This window comes from Pan paniscus, chromosome 10 (assembly GCF_029289425.2).
Source record: "Pan paniscus chromosome 10, NHGRI_mPanPan1-v2.0_pri, whole genome shotgun sequence".
NCBI classification, from domain to species: domain Eukaryota; kingdom Metazoa; phylum Chordata; class Mammalia; order Primates; family Hominidae; genus Pan; species Pan paniscus.
The window spans coordinates 39,860,518-39,881,673 of record NC_073259.2 but is presented as its reverse complement, the minus strand read 5'-3'; the positions used below and the strand labels follow the sequence as shown (position 1 = coordinate 39,881,673).

The 21,156-nt window shown below is 49.5% G+C and overlaps 1 protein-coding gene across 1 annotated transcript; it reads right to left on the bottom strand.

The window, feature by feature from the left end:
- Positions 1–261: 261 nt before the first annotated feature.
- On the bottom strand, positions 262–11,465 carry NFE2 (nuclear factor, erythroid 2). Its single transcript, XM_003807576.3, has 3 exons — positions 11,050–11,465; positions 5,416–5,585; positions 262–3,639 (listed from the first exon to the last, which is right to left on the bottom strand). Exons 2-3 carry the CDS (start codon positions 5,527–5,529, stop codon positions 2,632–2,634), a joined length of 1,122 nt encoding a protein of 373 aa, XP_003807624.1. The 5' UTR covers positions 5,530–5,585; positions 11,050–11,465; the 3' UTR covers positions 262–2,631.
- Positions 11,466–21,156: the final 9,691 nt, after the last annotated feature.

Here is a 21,156-nt window from a genome sequence, read left to right as displayed (position 1 = left end):
AATCACTGTGCTGCTTTTAGGTCTCAGTATCTGTGGTGTCCATTTTTGTTTGAGACAGTCTCGCTCTGTCGCCCAGGCTGGAGTACAGTAGCATGATCTTGGCTCACTGTAGCCTCGAACTCCCAGGCTCAAGCAATTCTCTCACCTCAGCTTCCAACATAGCTGGGACCACAGGCATATGCCACTGTACCCACCCACTAATTTTTTTTTTGTAGAAACAGGGTCTCCCTATATTGTCCAGGCTGGTCTCAAGCTCCTGGGCTCAAGCAGTCCTCCCACCTCAGCCTGCGGTGTCCAGATCAGAACTTGGATGTAAGGTTTTAATGTTGGAATGGAGCTAGTAAAATTGAATAAAAAGTAAATGTAAAATATTCTGAAAAGGTAAGCTGTGTAATTCAGTGACTGGGAATACTGGAGACCATACAACTCCAAGCAAGGAGATTGTGTCCTGTCAGGAAGGTTTGACTGGACTTTAACTGATATGGGTAAGGAATCTGAAACTTAGTGAATTATATTCTGTTTCAAGAAGAAGCAAAATAGACTAATAAAAAATATCTAGGCTGCGCACGGTGGCTCACACCTGTAATCCCAACACTTTGGGAGGCCGAGGCAGGCAGATCATTTGAGGTCAGGAGTTCGAAACTAGCCTGGCCAACATGGTGAAACCCATCTCTACTAAAAATACAAACAATAGCCAGGCATGGTGGCGGGCGCCTGTAATCCCAGTTACTTGGGAGGCTGAGGCAGAGAAGGTGGAGGTTGAGGTTGCAATGAGCTGAGATCGCGCCACTGCACTCTAGCCTAGGTGACAGAGCGAGACTCTGTCTCAAAAAAAAAAAAAAGCCAGGCGCGGTGGCTCAAGCCTGTAATCCCAGCACTTTGGGAGGCTGAGGCAGGCAGATCACCTGAGGTCGGGAGTTCAAAACCAGCTTGGCCAACATGGAGAAACCCCATCTCTACTAAAAATGCAAAATTAGCTGGGCGTAGTGGGGGATGCCTGTAATCCCAGCTCCTTGGGAGACTGAGGCAGGAGAATCACTTGAACCCGGGAGGCAGAGGTTGTGATGAGCTGAGATCACGCCATTGTACTCCAGCATGGGCAACAAGAGCGAAACTCCGTCTCAAAGAAAACAAACAAAAAAATCTTTAAGGATCTAGAAAAGGAGGGCCCCAAAACAAGAATTGGGTAGTGTTGGCCGGGCGCGGTGGCTCACTCCTGTAATCCCGGCACTTTAGGAGGCTGAGGCGGATGGATCACCTGAGGTCGGGAGTTCAAGACCAGCCTGACCAACATGGAGAAACCCCTGTCTCTACTAAAAATACAAAATTAGATGGGCATGGTGGTGCATATCTGTAATCCCAGCTTCTCCGAAGGCTGAGGCAGGAGAATCGCTTGAACCCAGGAGGTGGAGGTCGCGGTGAGCCAAGATCGTGCCATTGCACTCCAGCCTGGGCAACAAGAGCAAAACTCTCTTTCAGAAAAAAGAAAAAAAAAGATCTGGGTAGTGTTTGTCTAACATAATCAGAGAAAACGTTTCACAGAAATAAATATTGTACTCCACTGTGGAGCAGGTTTTACCAAAGCTTCGGTGTGAAATCTTCTGAAATTTTGATGTATAAATTCCAGCCAAGAACAGCCCATTCAGTCTTCTGAGAGAACTCTGGCACATTAGGAGGACCCAGGCTGAGAGGTAAGCAGGAGGGGAAGAAAAAAAGAAAGGCCTATGGGCATCCTGGGCTTTTTTGTGCTGGGAGAATTGAGAGAAAAGAGACGTAAATATCAGGAACCTTTGCACAGGGTGTCTAGTCAGTTTGGGCAGCTCTCCAAGCTCTACAAATAGGGCACCACCAGGGAGTGTGGGGTTCTTCAGATCATCCATGGCCTCTGACTCTGAAAAGGAGGTGAAGGTGGTAGATCCCCATACTGCTCAAGCCCAGATTTTTTTTTTTTTTTTTTTGTAGATGGAGTCTCGCTCTGTCACCCAGGCTAGAGTGCAGTGGCGCAATCTCAGCTCACTGCAACCTCTACCTCCCGGATTCCAGTGATTCTCCTGCCTCAGCCTCCTGAGGATCTGGGATTACAGGCGTGCACCACCACACCCAGCTAATTTTTGTACTTTTAGTAGAGATGGGGTTTCACCATTTTGGCCAGGTTGGTCTCGAACGCCTGACCTTGTGATCCGCCCATCTCGGCCTCCCAAAGTGCTGGAATTACAGGTGTGAGCCACCATGCTCAGCCTCAAGCCCAAATTTTATGGTACCTCTCACACAGAGCTCTGGGGAGAATGAAGTGAACTTGGTAAGATTCAAACAGATAATTATCTCAGCTTCCACCCTCCCTCAAGAAGGAAGACACAGTGAAAAGCCATTTCTGTAGCGCACTTTATAGACCAAAGCTTAGACAAGGTGGAGGCTAAAGACCTGAGGAGCCGAGTCAGGGAAGACAGATTGCAGCCCTCCCTCAAGGCAAGCCTCTTTGAACACACCTTGGAACTTCCAAACACTTGTTGCCATTGTCATCCTCTTCTGGTCTAGAGAACTCAGCTCCTTCTGGGACTCAGGGTTGGGGAGTACCTTTATCAGAAGGGAATGAAGGAAATCCCATCAGCAGTTCCACCCCTCTGGGCCAGCTCAGTCTGTGGCCTCCATCTTGGCCCCCCGGGGCACTAGGAAGATGGTCCCATCGGCAGCCTGTTGCAGTGCGTACTCTTCAGGAGAGTAGCTGTTGCCTGATTCATCCCGAAGGTGCTGGAAAATGTCACGGTACAGCTCTGTCAGCTGTTGGCGCATGACCTCCAGGGTCCGGTCTGCCTCCCCGCGGGCCCTGAGAAGCCGCTCCCGTTCATTGGTCAGCCGCTCCAGCTCCCGCTCCAGCTGCACAATGGTTTCCAGCTTCCTCTTGCGGCAGTTCTGGGCTGCCACCTTGTTTTTGCCCCGTCGTCGGATGTCCCGGACTAGCGCTAGCTGGCTCTCTGTCAGCGGGTACCTTGCCAATAGCTCATTAAAGTCATCTACCGGCAAGTTGACAATCTTGTCCGTAGGAAAAGGAATCTTCATGGCCAAGGCCCGACGTTCATCCCGACTCCCTGCCTCCCCCCGCGCAGTGGGCTTAGCCCGCACAGGGCCTGAGGAGGGCTCTAAGGCCAAGGGGGTCTCAGCAGCTGGCAAGGTATAGTTGGAGTGGGCCAAGGAGTTGGGCATGAGTGAGTAGGGGTACTCCACTGGGTACATCTCTACATATTCGCTGCGCCGCCGACCAGCCTCTGTCCCCTCCAGCTCAAGAGATTCAGCATCGCTATAGTTGAGGGATAATCCTGAGTCGGATTCTGGGTCTTCTTGGGGCTTAGGTGGCCCTGCTGGCAGCCCAATGTCCAGGAGGGCTAAGGGGTCTTGGAGCGGCTCACTGAGCAGGCCTGAGAGGCTCAGTGGCTTGGAGACTGGTATGGCCATGTTGCCATAGGAGTATGGGGGATCTGGGACATGGGATGTGGATGCTGGGAGCTCATAAGGTGGTGGAGGAAGTGGGAAGCCAGAATCTGGGTGGATTGAGCAGGGGCAGTAAGTTGTGGGTGGTGGAGGTCCAAGGTATGGAGCTGGGGCTTGGGGCTCAAATGATGGCTCACTTGGAGCATTTAGACCCTGCAAGGAAAGACACAAAGAGATTTGGAGACAGACTAAGGAAGAGAAACCAACACTCTCTCAGGACCAAGCTGGATTCTTCTGAAAGACCCAGTGAGGTAGTAACAAGGAAACAAAGTTGCCACAAATCACGGGAAGCTTCCTGAAAAGTTATGATACAGTTGTTGCAAGAAAAATGCAGCTTAAAGCCAGGAATGGTGGCTCACACCTATAATCCCAACACTATGGGAGGCCAAGGCGGCAGATCACCTGAGGTCAGGAGGTCAGGAGTTCGAAACCCCATCTCTGCTAAAAATACAAAAATTAGCCGGGCATGGTGGTGAATGCCTGTAATCCCAGCTACTTGGGAGGCTGAGGCAGGAGAACTGCTTGAACCCCGGAGGTGGAGGTTGAAGTGAGCCAAGATAGTGCCACTATCCAGCCTGGGCGACAGAGCAAGACTCCCTCTCAAAAAAAGAAAAAACGAAAAATGCAGCTTTAGCAAGAATGGAAGTCACTGAGGTTGGACTGCAGAAAAGACTACCTAACATTGGAACAATTATGAACTCTCCTTGGAGAAGCTCTTACTGGGTTGAAATGGCTCATGTTCGGCCAGGCATGGTGGCTCAGGCCTGTAATCCCAGCACTTGGGGAGGCCAAGGCGGGCGGATCACAGGATCGGATCAAGAACGTCCTGGCTAACACGGTGAAACCCCCTGTCTACTAAAAATACAAAAAATTAGCTGGGGTGGTGGCAGGCGCCTGTAGTCCCAGCTACTTGGGAGGCTGAGGCAGGAGAATGATGTGAACCCCGGAGGCGGAGCTTGCAGTGAACCAAGATTGCACCACTGCACTCCAGCCTGGGCGCCAGAGCGAGACACCGTCTCAAAAAAAAAAAAAAAAAAAAAAAAAAAAAGAAATGGCTCATGTTCCTTTATTTCCTTCAGGAAGTCAAAGCCTTTTTATCCAAGATGACCCCTCAGAACCCTTTCCTGCTGCAGTTATCTAGGGTCAAAGGGTCAAGTTCAGATCCTGGCCATGCCCCAGATGCCCAGCAGAGGGAGCCGCTGTGTGGGAAGAGGGCCTAGGGCAGATCCTGAGGGTGCTAAGCATGGTAGCAGGGTAGTAAAAGGGGGGTGGCTGGGGGCTAAGAAGCACCTTGGGGAGCCAGCACAAGCTCTGCCTTCTCCTCTTCAGTCCCTCTGTCCCTGCCCAGGTGCAGCGAGAAGTAGAGAACATGCTAGAAACAAGGCCCCCAACCTACATCAGGGAGCCACCCTGCTCCAGCCCAGCTGGGGACAAAGGCATCATTGTCAAGCCAACAGACACCCCTTTGTCCAAGTAGCAGGAGGAGAGGACCCTGGCATAGTCCGACTCCCCTTCCTGAGGCCCCTGAACTACTGCTCTGCTACCTGGGGTAAACGGGCCCAGTTGCCAAGGGCAGGCGGAGGTAATGAGGGAAGAAGATGGCAGGATCAGAGAGGCAGGTCAGAAGAGAAGAAGGTGAGCAAGGGAGGGAGAGCAGGAGGTGGGGTAGAGAGAGATGTGAGTCAAGTGGCTGCTGAGAGAGCCTACACTCCCAATCAGATCATTCCCTCCCCACCACTGCTCCTCCACTCCTCCTCCTCAACGTTCCTCAGTGTCTTCCATCCGGATCTTTCCCTTCCTTTCCCAGTGCCTGGAGCATTACCAGCCCTGAGCCCTGCTTGCTCCTGCCCTCTGCCTCAGTCCAGGCCAACTCCCTGCTTCTCTCTTCTCCGACACACCGCCTCCCCTGCCCTATCCCCCCTTACTCACCTGCAGCTCGGTGATGGACATGATCTCCTGCCAAGTCAGTTCCATCTCTCCTAGCTCTGAAGTGGACAGCTGTATCACCCTGTTCCTGCTCTGCTGGGGAGGACACGGGGACATCCTACTGGGCCAGAGTCTGGTCCAGGTTCTCGGAAAGCCCAGATGGCTCTAGAAACCTGTGTCAAAGGAAAAGAGGTGTTAGAGCTACACCTGCTAGGGTCAGCAAGTTTGCACTACCTCCTTGGAGGGGCTCCCTCCAGCTTCCCCTGAGGGAAGGAGAGACCGCCTCCTCCCCATCCTCACTCATGCTGGATTCATCAATCCCTTAAGATGGAAAGTCTTTTCCTGTGTTGTGATCTCCACCTCGCCAACTATGGCCACAGTCAGTTGCTTTGGTAGCACAGGAGGTCTTTACCTTTTTTCCAGGCAAAATGCCCACTCTTTTCCCTAATACTTTTTACTCCCCCAAACTGTTTTCCTGGCTAAAGGCAGAGTCAGATCTTCTGTTTTTCTGTTTTGCTGTGTTTTGTTTTCCATTTTCTAGGGCAACATCAGGGGTCACCCTGCTTTCCTCCTCTGTCCTCAGTTTTACGTTCTCAGCCTTTTCTTTCCAAGATGATGACAGTATATGCTTGAGGATCCCCAAGAACATGTTGTGGAAAGAGGCAAGCAGACAGCCCCTCCCCCTCTCCAAGATATGGCCCAGGCCTGGTGGTTGATAGCAGCTCTGCCCTCTCCTCCTATCCTGGCCCTGGGCTCCCCTGCCTGGGCCAGATAAGAGGTTTATCAGTTGCAGGCAGCAGAGGCACAGAAGGAATGGGCTCTGGAGACACTGGACCTCTGTCCTGTGTCCTCACAGGGTCATTTGGGTCATACCTTAACCCATACAATCAGAAGTCTTTCCTCTTCTGAGGTAATATAACCTTAGTAAAGACTTAGTAAGCACTTGTTAAGAACTGTGCTGGTATTGCAAGCTTAGTTTATAAGATTGGTTTTCATCGGGTGGCTCAGGCCTGTAATCCCAGCACTTTGGGAGGCCAAGGCAGGTGGATCACCTGAGGTCAGGAGTTCGAGACCAGCCTGGCCAACATGGAAACCCCGTCTCTACTAAAAATACAAAAATTAGCTGGGCGTGGTGGGGTGGCACATGTCTGTAGTCCCAGCTACTCGGGAAGCTGAGGCAGGAGAATCACTTGAACCCAGGAGGTGGAGGCTGCAGAGAGCCGAGATCGCGCCACTGCACTCCAGCCTGGGTGACAGAGTTAGACTATGTCTCAAAAAAAAAAACAAAGACTGGTTTACACAAAGATTCTAAAGGTACGTCAGAAACTGAGACTGAAGCTGATAAATAATAGCAGGATGAGGTCCAGAACCTGACTCTACCTGACTATAATGTCTTCTAGGCACCTTCCCCTCCTGCCCCTGTATCTTCATACTCCAAACCTCTACTGGAAGTCTACATTCATCAGTTCTTTCTGTGGAGTGTCAGTCTCTCTTTCTCCTTCTGGGCAATGTCTCTGTAGAGCCTTGAATATACACTGCCCTCCAGTCCCTTTTCTTTTGACCTGGGTTCTAGTTGCAGCTCTGCCACAAAGCAGCAGTGTGATGTTGGGCAAGCCATCTCACTTCTCTGGGCCTCTGTTTCCTCATTTGTAAAACCAGGGAGTTGGACAAATTGACCTTGGAGGTCCCTTTCTGCTTGGATAGCTTAGAATTCTCAGCAAACCCTCACCCGTGTCTTTATCTTCTTCTGTCAGTCCCTCTCCTCATGCTACCTCCCTATTCCCTGACACCCACCTTCCTTGCATCTGTTTTCCCTGCCGTCAGCAAGAGATTCCAAGTAGATTTGGCAAGGTCTTCCTGATCTCTACGGTCAGACATTGTGTCTATGTGCATGCACACAGACATACCGTGCCATATCAGTATAGGGAAGCAGGCTAGGATGAAGGAAACATGGGAGAGGGGAAGCACTTTGGGAGGCCAAGGTGGAAGGATTGCTTGAGCCCAGGAGTTTGAGATCAGCCTGAGAAACACGGTGAAAACCCGTCTCCACTAAAAATGCAGAAATTAGCTAGGCATAATGGCACACATCTGTGGTCCCAGCTACTCAGGAGGCTGAGGTGGGAGGATCACTTGAACCTGAAAGGTCACGGCTGCAGTGAGCCATGATTGTGCCACCGCACTCGAGAGCCTGGGTGACAGAGCAAGACCCTGTCTCAAAAAAAAAAAAAAAAAAAAAAAAGGCCAGGTGCAGTGGCTCACACCTGTAATCCTAGGACTTTGGGAGGCTGAGGCAGGTGGATCACCTGAGGTCAGGAGTTCGAAACTAGCCTGGCCAACATGGTGAAACCCCCATCTCTACTAAAAATACAAATAATAGCCAGGCTTGGTGGTGGGCGCCTGTAATCCCAGCTACTCAGGAGGCTGAGGCAGGGAGAATTGCTTGAACCCGGGAGGCGGAGGTTGCAGTGAGCTAAGATCGCACCACTGCACTCCAGCCTGGGCGACAGAGTGAGACTCTGTTTCGAAAAAAAAAAAAAAAAGAAAAGAAAGAAAAAGAAGGACAGAGGATAGGATTGTATGACCTCAAATTGCATGACCTTAGACCACTCACCACAAGGATGGCCCATCACAGCAATTTAATATGGAATCTTCTCTTCGACTTACCACAAAATTAGTAGGAACTACAAATGATCCTTTTGAAAGAGTATCTCCCCTAGCCCTTGCCTCCATCCCCTTGTTTTACTGCCATCCCCAGAGATGGGAGTTGGTGTAGGCAACTCTGCCAGTGGGCAGAGTGGGTGGGGTGTTTATGTCTGTCCAGGATGCCATTTCAACACCGGAACCCCACCCTCCTCCACCCAGGTTCTGGCGGAAATTGCCCAAAGGCAAAGTGAATGGAGAAGGGGTTTAGGAGGCAGAGACAATGACTCTTGCTTCACAGTTCTTTACTCACCCCAATCCTCCCATTTGTCTCTCCTTTTATCTTCTTGGATCTGACTCTAAGGTGCAGTACAAAGATCCTGCCCTAGGAGGCCAGAGACCTAGGTTCTCTGGCACTTAAGATACAGGACCTTGCTAGGCACGGTGGCTCACGCCTGTAATCCCAGCACTTTGGGAGGCCAAGGTGGGAGGATTACCTGAGGTCGGGAGTTCAAGACCAGCCTGACCAACATGGAGAAACCTTGTCTCTACTATAAATACAAAATTAGCTGGGCATGGTGGCGCATGCCTGTAATCCCAGCTACTTGGGAGGATGAGGTGGGAGAATCGCTTGAACCCAGGAGGCGGAGGTTGTGGTGAGCCAAGATCATGCCATTGCACTCCAGCCTGGGCAACAAGAGTGAAACTCCACATCAAAAAAAAAAAAAAAAGATACATGACCGTGGGCAAATTGCTTCTCATTCAGTCCCTTCCATTAAATGGAGACAGGACTAGGAACCTAATTGCTATTAAAGGCCATAGGTTGCATCTAGCTCAGGGAGTCACAAACTTCATTGTGTGCCACATTCACCTGGGCTACATGTAAAAACACAGATTCCTAAAAGCCACTTCAAATCTACTGAATTGAATCCATAAACCCAGGAATCAGCATTTTAAAAGTGCCTCAGTGGCCAGGTGTGGTGGCTCACACCTGTAATCCCAGCACTTTGGGAGGCTGAGGTGGGTGGATCACCTGAGGTCAGGAATTTGAGACCAGCCTGGCCAACATGGCAAAAACCCATCTCTACTAAAAATACAAAAATTAGCCAGGTCTGGTGGCGCGCACCTGTAATCCCAGCTACTCAGGAGGTTGAGGCATGAGAATTGCTTGAACCTGGGCGGTAGAGGTTACAGTGAGCTGAGATCATGCCACTACACTCCAGCCTGGGCAACAGCGTAAGACTCTGTCTCAAAAAAAAAAAAAAGAAGGGGAGAAAGGGGAGGCAGGAGTTTGGGGGAGAGAGTTGAGGAGAACCTCTGGATCCATTCCAACCAGCTCTTGGGTGCAGTAGCAAGTTTGTACCAGGTGGCAGGTGGAGCAGGATGCTTTTCCCTAGACGCTCAAGGATGGATGGTGTTCTATACACCAGGCATAGGGTCCCTCTGGGTTTCCAGAGCCTACCTTTCAGAGGACAGCAGAGCTGGCAGGCAGTGGGATAGATCAGGGAGATAGACAGAATCGGATCAAATAGAACACCATAGAGGGTATAGAAACTGGGGAGATACTGGGAAAGTGAAGTGGGCTTCCCTGTGTTCCCTTTCTTTTACAATAAGAAGCTCCCACTTTACAGTTTAGCTTTTGCATTTTGGGGTCACACCACCATCTTACTCCCACTGGGTTGTCTGTTCCTTCTCTTACTCCCCAACATTATGGATTAGGTAGAAATGGGGTTGTCACCAGGGACTAAAGTCCATCCTCCTTACTCTTAGCCTGGTGGTCCTACCCAGAAAGATTTTTATCATAATCCCTAAGTACTCACAGAATGATACAGAGCTTCATGATTAGGAATACAGAGTGAGGACTATTTGGAGAGGGATGATGGAGAGAGGAATACATTTGGCCTTAGCTGCTGCCCCAGGGCTCTTAACTTCCTTAACGAGGGGGAACGATGAGAGGGGGCTTGCCTCAGGATCCCTTTTCTGAGGCTTATTTGACCACCTCACCTCTCCAGGTGTCAATAGGTGCAGTGAAAGGATGAGGAGGGATTAGTAAAACTTGGGGTATTGGTTAACCGGTAAGCAACCTATTTAGAAAGATTAGGGAGAACTCCCGAAGAGAGAGAGACACACAGAGATGAGACAGAATGAAGGGGGAAAAAAGGAGGGAGAGAGATTTGAGTATAGTGAGCTCAGTGCCCTAGGGACATGCATGACTCAAACAAATGTGTGAGAACAAAGAAGAGGGGGACGAGTTTCTGCTATTGTGTCACTTCATCCCTGGACCCCAAACTCCAGTCCTTTGGTACCGATGTCTAGGGGATCCCAGCCCCAGCAGTTCTGATACCTCCTCTCTTCTCTTCCACTGCTTCCCAAGCCCCTATTTCCCAAGCAGCCAAGAGTTCCAGTTAGAAGCAACTATGCTGGGGTTGGGATGTCTTCCTTCTCCCTCCAGGTCCAGCTGATCTCTACTGCCCCTGGGCACAGAGAAGAGAAAGGGCAAAGGAGCCAACAACCCAGAGGCAATCTCCCATCCAACCCCCCCACCTTGCAACACTTCTCAGAGGTTCAGATATCCAGTGTTTCCAATTCCTCAGCTTTCCCTAAACCTTCTCAGCTGCCTAGACAGGGCAGAGTAATGGAATGGAGTTGGGGAAAGGGTAGTCTATTGGTTCCCTCAGGGTAGCCCACCAGTTGAAGGATTCCTCCTGGCTACTCCCCAGCCCCTCAGCGGTGCCTTGCCTCTGGAGACCACTCTCTGGTCTCCATTCACAGCCTCCACCCCAAGGATCCCAGAGCACCCAAGAAACCACTTAGGTCTTCTCCTAGAGGATTTCCCAAATATGTCAGATTCCTAAACCAGGGGCAATCTAGAAAGTCTGAGGTCTCCTAGGATACCGAAAGTTGGTTATTTTCCCCCCTCACCTCCTTCACCCCCCAGCCTGCCCCTCGGATCTCACTGGAATCCGCCCCCCCACACACACCCTGCCTTTCAGGCACCTGTGGTGGAGTCACAGCAGGGTGAGGAGAGAGATGAGGCTCCCGGTGTTGTCTCTGGGGAGGCTGAGCCTGAGCTGACACTGCTGGACGAGGATCCCGGCTACCTTTGAGAATCTGCGAGGACCGCGCCCCGCCCCCGGGCCATTGCTGAGCGCTGAGTGTGGAAGCTCAGGCTGAGCTGAGCACAGGAGCCCCAAGCAGGCGCACCAGCGTCTGAAGCCCTCGGCCTGAGTTCTCAGTCCTTCCTCCAACCCTCCCCTTTCCCCGTGGCTCTCCTCTCCTCCTGCCCCTTTCGGCCAAGAGAGGAAACTTGAGCCCGATGTGGTTTCTGCCCACACCCCGCCCCCACCTTGCTCCTGGCCAGCGGGGGCACACATGGCTCCAAGCCTCTCCCAGCCCTCCTTTTCAGCCCAGGAGTCCAGCCAGGTCTGCGTTTCTCCCATGCGTTTGACGAATTCCAACCTGATGGTCCACTCGAATGTGACCTTTAAACTTTATACAGGTTGTCGTCGCCTTGTGTCCCCACGGCTCTCCTAGGGACAGGGAAACTGAGTCATATCAAGGTGGAAGGCAGCTGAAGGTAAGGACCAGGTGTCTAGCTTCCCAGCTGTCTAGGCAGTTGGACGTTTAGGGTATAGCCTTCATTTACAGAAAACCTGGGCTCTGGGAACAAGGGCAGGGGAACTATTTGGAGGAGGAGGGGCAACTGACTGCTTTGATGTGTCCTTTCACCTGTAGCCTTCTCCCCTCCCCCCTCAGCCTCAGAAGTCCCAGGACAAAGGATTCTTTCTTGGCCAGGTTTTTGTCAGTGTGTGAAGGGAGTTAGGTGGGGGGCCGCCCAGCAGGGAGATTATTCACCTCCGTAAAGGGGACCCCAGGTGTCCTTTGTCCTCCTTTCTCCCAGGCAAAGCACCCCAGCCACATGGCACCCAACTCTGTTAGGCCAGTAAGTACCCTTATTCATCTTTTTTTTTTTTTTTTTTCCAGAGAGGGGCTCACTCTGTCTCCCAGGCCGGAGTGCAGTGGTGTGAACATGTTTCACTACAGTCTCAAACTCCCAGGCTTAAGCAATCCTCCCACCTCAGCCTCCCAAGTAGCTGGTTCTATGGGTCAGTGCAACCATGCCCAGCTAATTTTTTTTTTTTTGGTAGAAGTGGTGTCTCACTATATTGCCTTGGCTGATATTGAATTCTTGGGCTCAAGCAATCCTCCCCCCTTGGCCTCCCAAAGTGCTGGGATTACAGGCATGAGCCACCTCACCCAGCCCACTTATTCATCTTTTTGCCTGCAAGCTACACCACCAAAGCCCCAGGTCAAACATCTTTCTCCACAGACTGTGAGAAAAGAGCCTTTCTTCCTCCTAATTTGTAATGGCTTTCAGCTCTATATGTCTAGCTTCAATCCTGACATCTGCAGCTTACATTTTTTCTTCTTACAATGTTCAAGTTAAATTAGAAACATCTGAAGACTGGGGAAGCAGATAGGTGCCACTCTGGAGTAGGACTGGCATTCAACCAGCATGTTCTGATGGGATTGTATTTGCTGTTAAAATAATGAAAATGTTCAGTCCTAGTTGATAAAAGGCAGCTGCTGTGAGCCCTCTAAGTGTCCCCCACGACTCCACCAATAGCCTAGTTCTCCTCTAAGATCCCCAACAACCCAGCAACACAACCATGGAAGTAAAGAGGCAATGCTGGTACCATAAGGAGCCTCCTGTGCTGCCTGCTTCTGCTGGAATTGGCCAATGCCCATGCCAAACCTATGGTTAAATGCTTTGAATTCCATCCCTTTTCCAGTAGATCATGACTGCACATGCATGATCAAGGTAAGACAGGAGGCAATCCAATGCCTTCATTACATGTTACATGTGGGTTCAGAATCTCTTCAGACTTGGGCATGAATCTGGGTCACATATGTAGGCTCTCAGATATAATTCTCTCATTTGCATATGTATTTGGGCCACTCAGAGGGGATGAAGAATGGTAACAGTCACACTTGTGGCTGACTATATAATGATATCAGGTTATAGATAGTCAACAAACATTTATTGAATAAGAATTATCAGTTCAGGATACTGGTGTTGCATAGACAATTATGGGTAACACAAGGCTCATCATTCATTCATTCAACAAATATTTATTGAGTGTCTACTATGTTTTACATCCCAGGAACACAAAGATGAGCAAGACAGTCTGTATCTTCAGTCAAGTCTAGTCAGGGAATTACATTAATAAGGTGTATAAAATAAAATAAAATAAAATAAAATAGGCCAGGCACTGTGGCTTATGCCTGTAATCCCAACACTTTGGGAGGCCGAGGCTGGCAGATCACCTGAGGTCGGGCGTTCGAGACCAGTCTGACCAACATGGTGAAACCCCATCTCTACTAAAAATACAAAAATTAGCCAGGCGTGGTGGCATGTGCCTGTAATTCCAGCTACTCAGGAGGCTGAGGCAGGAGAATCACTTGAACCCAGGGGGTGGAGGTTGCAGTGAGCTGAGATCGCGCCACTGCACTCCAGCCTGGGCGACAGAGCAAGACTCTATCTAAAAAAAAAAAAAAAAAATTGAATTAAAAAAATAAAGGTGTATATACAGTGCTATGGAGAAGAAGAGGAAATAAATTCTGCCCAGTGAAATTCAAGGAAGGCTTTACAGAGGAGGTGACAATTAAGTTAGGCTGTGGAGAAAAACTAGGAATTTCCCAGGCAGAGAAGTGGAAAAGAGTATTCCAAGCAAAGATGTGAAGGCATGGAGGTATAAAATACAGAGCAATACTTTGGGTTTGCTAGGTTGGGGTATGGGATGGGAAGTAGGAGAAGATAAGCCTGGAAAATTTGACAGGGGCTAAATTATACAATGTCTTGAGAGTCAATCTAGGGAGAGTGTACTTTATCCTATAAATAGTAGGGATTCATAGAAGTGTTTGAGGTCATCTACTACTTATTTGAAGGGACAGACATAGTCAAGTAGGGTGTTCTAAGTGAAGAGACAGCCTTCCTTCAATAAGGTGACTGGCTAGGTGGAGATGTCTCTCCCATCTCACCCTCACTCCTCTCCTACAGAAAAAGAGGACTTCACTGTGGTTCTCAGGCTGTGTTCTGGAGGCAGAACACCCTTTACAGCCCTCAAAGGAGGGGATGGTTCCTTTAGCCCCTTCCTCTCAGATTCCTGAAATCCAGACCAAACACCTTTCTACCTTAAGTCTCCTTTGTTTGATTTACAAATTGCAAAACATTAGGAGCCAGCCTGAATGGGTTGGATAGTGCCTAAGACTTGGTAAAGCAGGGATGTCTAAGGTTTTCCTATCCTCAAGATTCTCCCACTTCATCAAAGGTAGCAGAGACAGAATACGATACGGAGAAAACCACGGCCACATATCTTTACTATTTTATCATTCTCCACGTATGCTGCTAACCCACCCCCTAAAAGATTCACTTCTTGTCACACCTGGTCAACCCACCCCTACCCTCACCCTCATAACGTGTGTGTACACCACCAGCAGCAGCAGGTCAAGCCACAAGCAATGTTGCCAAACACCCCACTGAGTTATGCAACCAGCTTCCCGAGAAGGGCGGGGTGGGTAGAGGTGGAACCAGGGGAGGGCCATGGGTCCCAGAGGGAGCTGGCTGCCTTGCCTGCTTGCCTGCTGGTCTGACCGCAGTGGCCCCAGAGGGTGGGGGCAGGGCTGGCCCTTTATCAGTGCCCTGCAGGGTTGCACCCAACACCCCCTGGCTTCCTCTCTCAACAGACGGAAAGGGGAGGCAGCCACAGGGGGCAAGGGGAGGGCTGGGCGTTATCCTAGGCAGCAGAGCCAGGCGGTTACCCCGATGCTTGGGGGAGGTGGTAGAGGGGTCTGGGACCAAGGAATAGTGAGGCCCCTCTTAGCGGGGGGCCCTGGTATACACAGAGGCTCAGATGGTGGACTAGATTTTCTGAAGCATCTAACTCATTGTTCCTTGTGTTCCAGTTTGGGTAAGGATAGGATTAAAAAAAAGTCTTTGAGGAGGTTTCTTTCCTCAGATAACAATTATTAGACGATTGACTCAGGAGTTAAGGGGAGACTGAACCCCATTCTCAGGACAAAAGGGTTTGGGGCTTTCAAGGGAGTTAGATACGACTGAGGTTCCCAGACCCTGGCATCTAAGAGTTAATGCCCTTTAGCAGAGCCTAGTACTAACACCAAAATGGATGAAGGCTGATAGATAAACCTAGTATAGTCCCAGAAGAAATAATCCCTGGGGCTTAATTCTACTGTATTTTATTATTATTGTTATTATTATTATTATTATTATTATTATTATTATTATTTTGAGATGGAGTCTTGCTCTGTCACCCAGGCTGAAATGCACTGGTGTGATCTCGGCTCACTGCAGCCTCCGCCTCCCGGTTTCAAGCGATTCTCCTGCCTCAGCTTCCCAAGTAGCTGGGATTACAGGCGCCTGCCACCACGCCCAGCTAATTTTTGTATTTTTAGTAGAGATGGGGTTTCACCATGTTGGCCTGGGGCTTAATTCTAAATCTAGAAAGAGAAGTAGTTTCACGGTGCATAATAGATCTTGAGTCTTAATACGTGGGCTTGAGGCTGAGCACAGTGGCTCACACCTCTAATCCCAGCACTTTGGGAGGCTGAGGAAGGAGAATCATTTCAGCCTAGGAGTTTGAGACCAGCCTGGGCAACATAGTGGGACCCTGGTTCTACAAAAAATTTAAAAAAAAATTAGCCGGGCATGATGGCATGCACCTGTACTCCTAGCTACTCAGAAGGCTGAGGTGAAAGGATGGCTTGAGCCCAGGAGGTTGAGGCTGCAGTGAGCTGTGATTGTGCCAGTGCACTCCAGCCTGGGTGACAGAGCAAAACCCTGTCTCACAAAAACAAAATAGGCCGGGCGCGATGGCTCACGCCTGTAACCCCAGCACTTTGGGAGGCTGATGCAAGCGGATCACCTGAGGTCATGAGTTTGAGACCAGCCTGGCCAACGTGGTGAAACCCCGTCTCTACTAAAAATACAAAAATAAGCCGGGTGTAGTGGCACATGCCTGTAATCCCAGCTACTCAGGAGGCTGAGGCAGGAGAATCACTTGAACCTGGGAGACAGAGGTTGCAGTGAGCCGAGATCATGCCACTGCAATCCAGCCTGGGTGACAGAGCGATATTCCATTTCAAAAATAAATAAATAAATAAAATATAAAATGAAATAAAAAGACTTGGGGGCTGGGCATGGTGGCTCATGCCTGTAATCTCAGCACTTTGGGAGGCCGAGGCAGGTGGATAACTTGAGGTCAGGAGTTCGAGCCCAGCCTGGCCAACATGGCGAAAGCCTGTCTCTACTAAAAATATAAAAATTAGCTGGGTGTGGTGGCGGGCACCTGTGGTCCCGGCTACTTGGGAGGCTGAGGCAGGAGAATTGCTTGAACCCAAAAGGCGGAGGTTGCAGTGAGCCGAGATCGCACCATTGCACTCTAGCCTGGGCAACAGAGTGAGACTCTGTCTCAAAAAAAAGAAGACTTGGGCTTGGTGTCGAGTGTGGTGGCTTGAAGCTGTAGTGCCAGGTACTCAGGAGGCTGAGCTGGGAAGATCACCTGAGCCCAAGAGTTTGAGGTTACAATGAGCTATACTCCAACCACTGTACTCTAGCCTAGGTGACAGAGCAAGACCCTATCTCTAAAAAAACAAACGAAAAAACTTGGGCTTGGGTCCTGGCATTTATTGGCTATGTAGCCTTGGGTAACCCAACCTTTCTGTTCTTTTTTTTTTTTTTTTTTTTTTTGAGAGGGAGTTTTGCTCTTGTTGCCAGGCTGGAGTGCAATGGCATGATCTCAGCTCACTGCAACCTCCACCTCCCAGGTTCAAGCAATTCTCCTGCCTCAGCCTCCTGAGTAGCTGGGATTACAGGCGCATGCCAACATGCCCAGCTAATTTTCTGTTTTTTTTTCAGTAGAGATGCGGTTTTATCATATTGACCAGGCTGGTCTCTAACGCCCGACCTCAGGTGATCCACCCACCTCAGCCTCCAAAGTGCAGGGATTACAGGTGTGAGCCACCAACCAAGCCCGGCCAACCTAACCTTTCTGAGCTTTATTTCCTTTCTGAGCTTTATTGAAAAATGGAGACAATAATGAGAATGCCCACTTAGCGAAGTTGTTAGGAAGATAAAATGGGATCAATACAAAAATTAGTCTGTTACTTACTAGATGAAAGCTTAGATACCTGGAGGCCAGAGTGACCCAAGGGCTTGAGGAACTTCGAATGCCCTATCTGGAGGTCAGACTCTGGTAGAGAGATGCTTGGGATAAACTGAAGCCAGTAAAGAGCCTGATTCTGGGGGAGAGCAAGAGCTAGGCTGCACTAGTGTTGGCGGGGAGGGGTGGTGGCTAGACTTCCAGGAACTAGCCTGCAGGCCGTGGCTCTCCCATCCCAGCACTACTGGGCGGGGCTAGTTCCAGCCACGCCATGGGCACAGTGCCAGGCTTATGGGCTTCAGTCACCTTCCAGGAACCCCAGAACCTCTGCCCCACCTCACACTGTTGCAACCCTCTAAAGTGGGTGGAGCTGCCTAGGAAGTCCCACCCTCTGCTCCTCCTTAGAGGATGGAAGGCCAGATCCCTGGCCATTTACCAACTTCTTTTCACAGGCATCCTTCTCATTCCAGACCTCCATCTTTGCCCCTGCTGCTCCCCTCTACCTGGAATGCCTTCCTTGGCCCTTTCTACCAATCTGAGGCAGTATGGAGTAGACGAGAGATCTGGGTTTGAGTCTCAGCTCAGCACCTAGCAGCGTGGACTTGGGCAAATTATCTAACCTCCTTGAACCTCAGTTTCCCCTTGGTAATGAGTGAGAACAGAGGTTCCATCACAGGTTGTGTAAGGGATCAGATGAAGCAATGCACATACAGTGCTTATACAGGAAACACATTAATGTTGGTTCCCTTCTTATAATCTACTCTCCAAGGAGAGTTCATTTCAAGCTCTAGGTCTGCAACACCCTTTCTGGCTACTTTCACACATACACATAGTCCTCTTTTCTTTCTTTCTCTCTCTCTCTTTTTCTTTTTTTCTTTTTGAGACAGAGTATCACTCTTGTCAGCCAGGCTGGAGTGCAGTGGCGCAATCTCGGCTCACTGCAACCTCCGCCTTCCGGGTTCAAGCAATTCTCTGCCTCAGCCACCTGAGTAGCTGGGATTACAGGCACCTACCACCACACCTGGCTAATTTTTTGTATTTTTAGTAGAGACAGGGTTTCACATCTTGGCCAGGATGGTCTTGAACCCCTGACCTTGTGATCCACCTGCCTCAGCCTCCCAAACTGCTGGGATTACAGGAGTGAGCCACCGTGCCCGGCCAATTTTTGTAGAGACGGGGTTTCACCATGTTGGCCAGGCTGGTCTCAAACTCCTGACCTCAGGTGATCTGCCTGCCTCAGCCTCCCAAAGTGCTGGGATTACAGGTGTGAGCCACCACACCTGGCCATATTCCTCTTTTCTAACTTATTTTGCAATAATATGTACCAGAGAATTAATAATGTTGTTTAAATATTTTTCTATTTGGACCACATGATTTTGTATTTTATTATATCATCCTATAATAGTGATGGTAAAAACGGTATTGAACAAAATTTGTCTAAGGCACCACAGTACAATGGCTAAGAGCATGAGTTTCAGAGTCAGAAATGCCTGCACTCAAATCTTGGGTCTGAAGATGGGAACAATAGACACTGGGGACTACTGATGGCAGGGAGGGCTGAAAAACTACCTATTGGGTACTATGCTCATTACCTGGGTGACAGGATCATTCATACCCCAAACTTCAGTGTCATGCAATATACCCATATAACAAACCTGCACGTGTACCCTCTGAATTTAAAATAAAAGTTGAGGCCAGGTAGGGTGGCTCATGCCTGTAATCACAGCACTTTGAGAGGTTGAGGCAGGAGGATCTCTTGAGCTCAGGAGTTGAGACCAGCCTGTGAAACATAGTGGGACCCTTCTACAAAAAAAAGAAAAAAATTCTTTTTAATTAGCTAGGTGTGCCTGCATGCAACTGTATTCCCAGCTACTCAGAAGGCTGCAGTGGGAGGATTGTTTGAGCCTAGGAGGTCAAGGCTGTAGTAAGCTGTGATCATGCCACTGCACTCCACACCGGGTAACAGAGAGAGACCCTGTCTAAAAAATAAAATAAAATAAATTATTATTATTATTATTATTATTTTCTTTTCTTTTTTTCTTTTTTCTTTTTTTTTTTTTTTTGGGACGGAGTCTCTCTCTGTCCCCTAGGCTGGAGTGCAGCGGTGCGATCTCAGCTCACTGCAAGCTCCATCTCCCGGGTTCACGCCATTCTCCTGCCTCAGCCTCCTGAGTAGCTGGAACTACAGGCATCTGCCACCGTGCCCGGCTAAACTTTTGTATTTTTAGTTTATTTTTAGTTTAGACGGGGTTTCACCTTGTTAGCCAGGATGTTCTCGATCTCCTGACCTCATGATCTGCCCGCCTCGGCTTCACAAAGTGCTGGGATTACAGGTGTGAGCCCCCGCTCCCGGCTTATTATTATTATTTTTTGAGATGGAGTTTTGCTCTTGTTGCCCAGGCTGGAGTGCAATGGCATGATGACGGCTCACCGCAACTTCTGCCTCCTGGGTTCAAGCAATTCTCCTGCCTCAGCCTCCCAAGTAGCTGGGATTACAGGCATGCGCCACCATGCCCGGCTATTTTTATATTTTTAATAGAGACGGGGTTTCTACATGTTAGTCAGGCTGGTCTCGAACTCCTGACCTCAGGTGATCCTCCCGCCTCAGCCTCCCAAAGTGCTGGGATTACAGGTGTGAGCCACCGCGCCCAGCCCTAGTTTTTAAATTTTTTTTAGAGTCAAGGTTTGACTCCTAGGCTGGCATGTAGCAGTGCTATCATAGCTCACTGCAGCCTCAAACTCTTGGGCTCAAGTGATCTTCCCACCCCAGCCTCCCAAAGTAGCTGAGACTACAAGTGTGTGCCACCACACCAGGCTAATTTTCTGTAGAGACAAGTCTTCACTATGATGCCCAGGCTGGCCTCAGACTCCCAGACTCAAGCAATCCCCCAACCCTTGCCTTCCAAAATGTTAGGATTACAGGTGTGAATCACTGTGCCTGGTCTTTTATTTTTTAAATAATCCACTCACTCCCCTTCACATCCAGAACCATAAACTTGCAGACATTGTTAACTTCTTTGTCCCTCTTGCCCTCCATAGAACTTTCCTGGAAAAAAATCAAATTCCAGTTAAATCCAACAATTCAGCTTCTCCATATATATACCTAGGTAGCTGAATATTGAAGGAGAAAATCTCAGAATCTGGCTAACTAGCATCACTTTAAATTTATGCCCCTAAGCTGGGTGCGGTGGCTCGTGCCTGTAATCCTAGCACTTTGGGAGGCCGAGGCGAGCAGATCACTTGAGATCAGGAGTTCGAGACCAGCCTGGCCAACATGGTGAAACCCCGTCTCTACTAAAAATACAAAAATTAGCTGGGCGTGGTGGCGCATGCCCGTAATCCCAGCTATTTGGGAGGCTGAGGCAGGAGAATAGCTTGAACCCGGGAAGCAGGGGATGCAGTGAGCTGAGACGCGCCACTGCACTCTAGCCTGGGTGACAGAGCAAGACTGTCTCAAAAAAAAAAAAAAATGCCCCTAAAACGCAACACTCCCAAATAATTCTGTATTTCCCTGGTAAATTCTCTTTTCTACCCTGCATAATGATTGTTTCACACCTTCTCTCTTCTAACATCTCCAATACCACCTCCAGTTCACTCTCAGCAGATGATCTTGCTTCATGTTTCATTGATAAAATAGATGCATTTAGATGAGACTGCCTCATTTTTTCCAATACCAAAATCCACCAGTTTACTTGTATCTATTCCCACATGCTTGGCCTTCTACCTTATCAAGGTGAAAGAAGGCAGCCGGGCACAGTGGCTTACGTCTGTAATCCCAGCACTTTGAGAGGCCTAGGCGGGTGGATCACCTGAGGTCAGGAGTTTGAGACCAGCCTGGCCAACATGGTGAAACCCCATCTCTACTAAAAATACAAAACTTAGCCGGGCGTGGTGGCGTGCGCCTGTAATCCCAGCTACTCAGGAG

What these genes read in the sequence shown, in the direction of transcription:
- NFE2 (XM_003807576.3), bottom strand. Translation starts at nt 5,529, where the DNA reads ATGTCCCCGTGTCCTCCCCAGCAGAGCAGGAACAGGGTGATACAGCTG. An exon ending in TGTCCATCACCGAGCTGCAG is followed by an intron (nt 3,640 to 5,415) that starts GTGAGTAAGGGG and finishes CTTTCCTTGCAG; the next exon opens with GGTCTAAATGCTCCAAGTGA.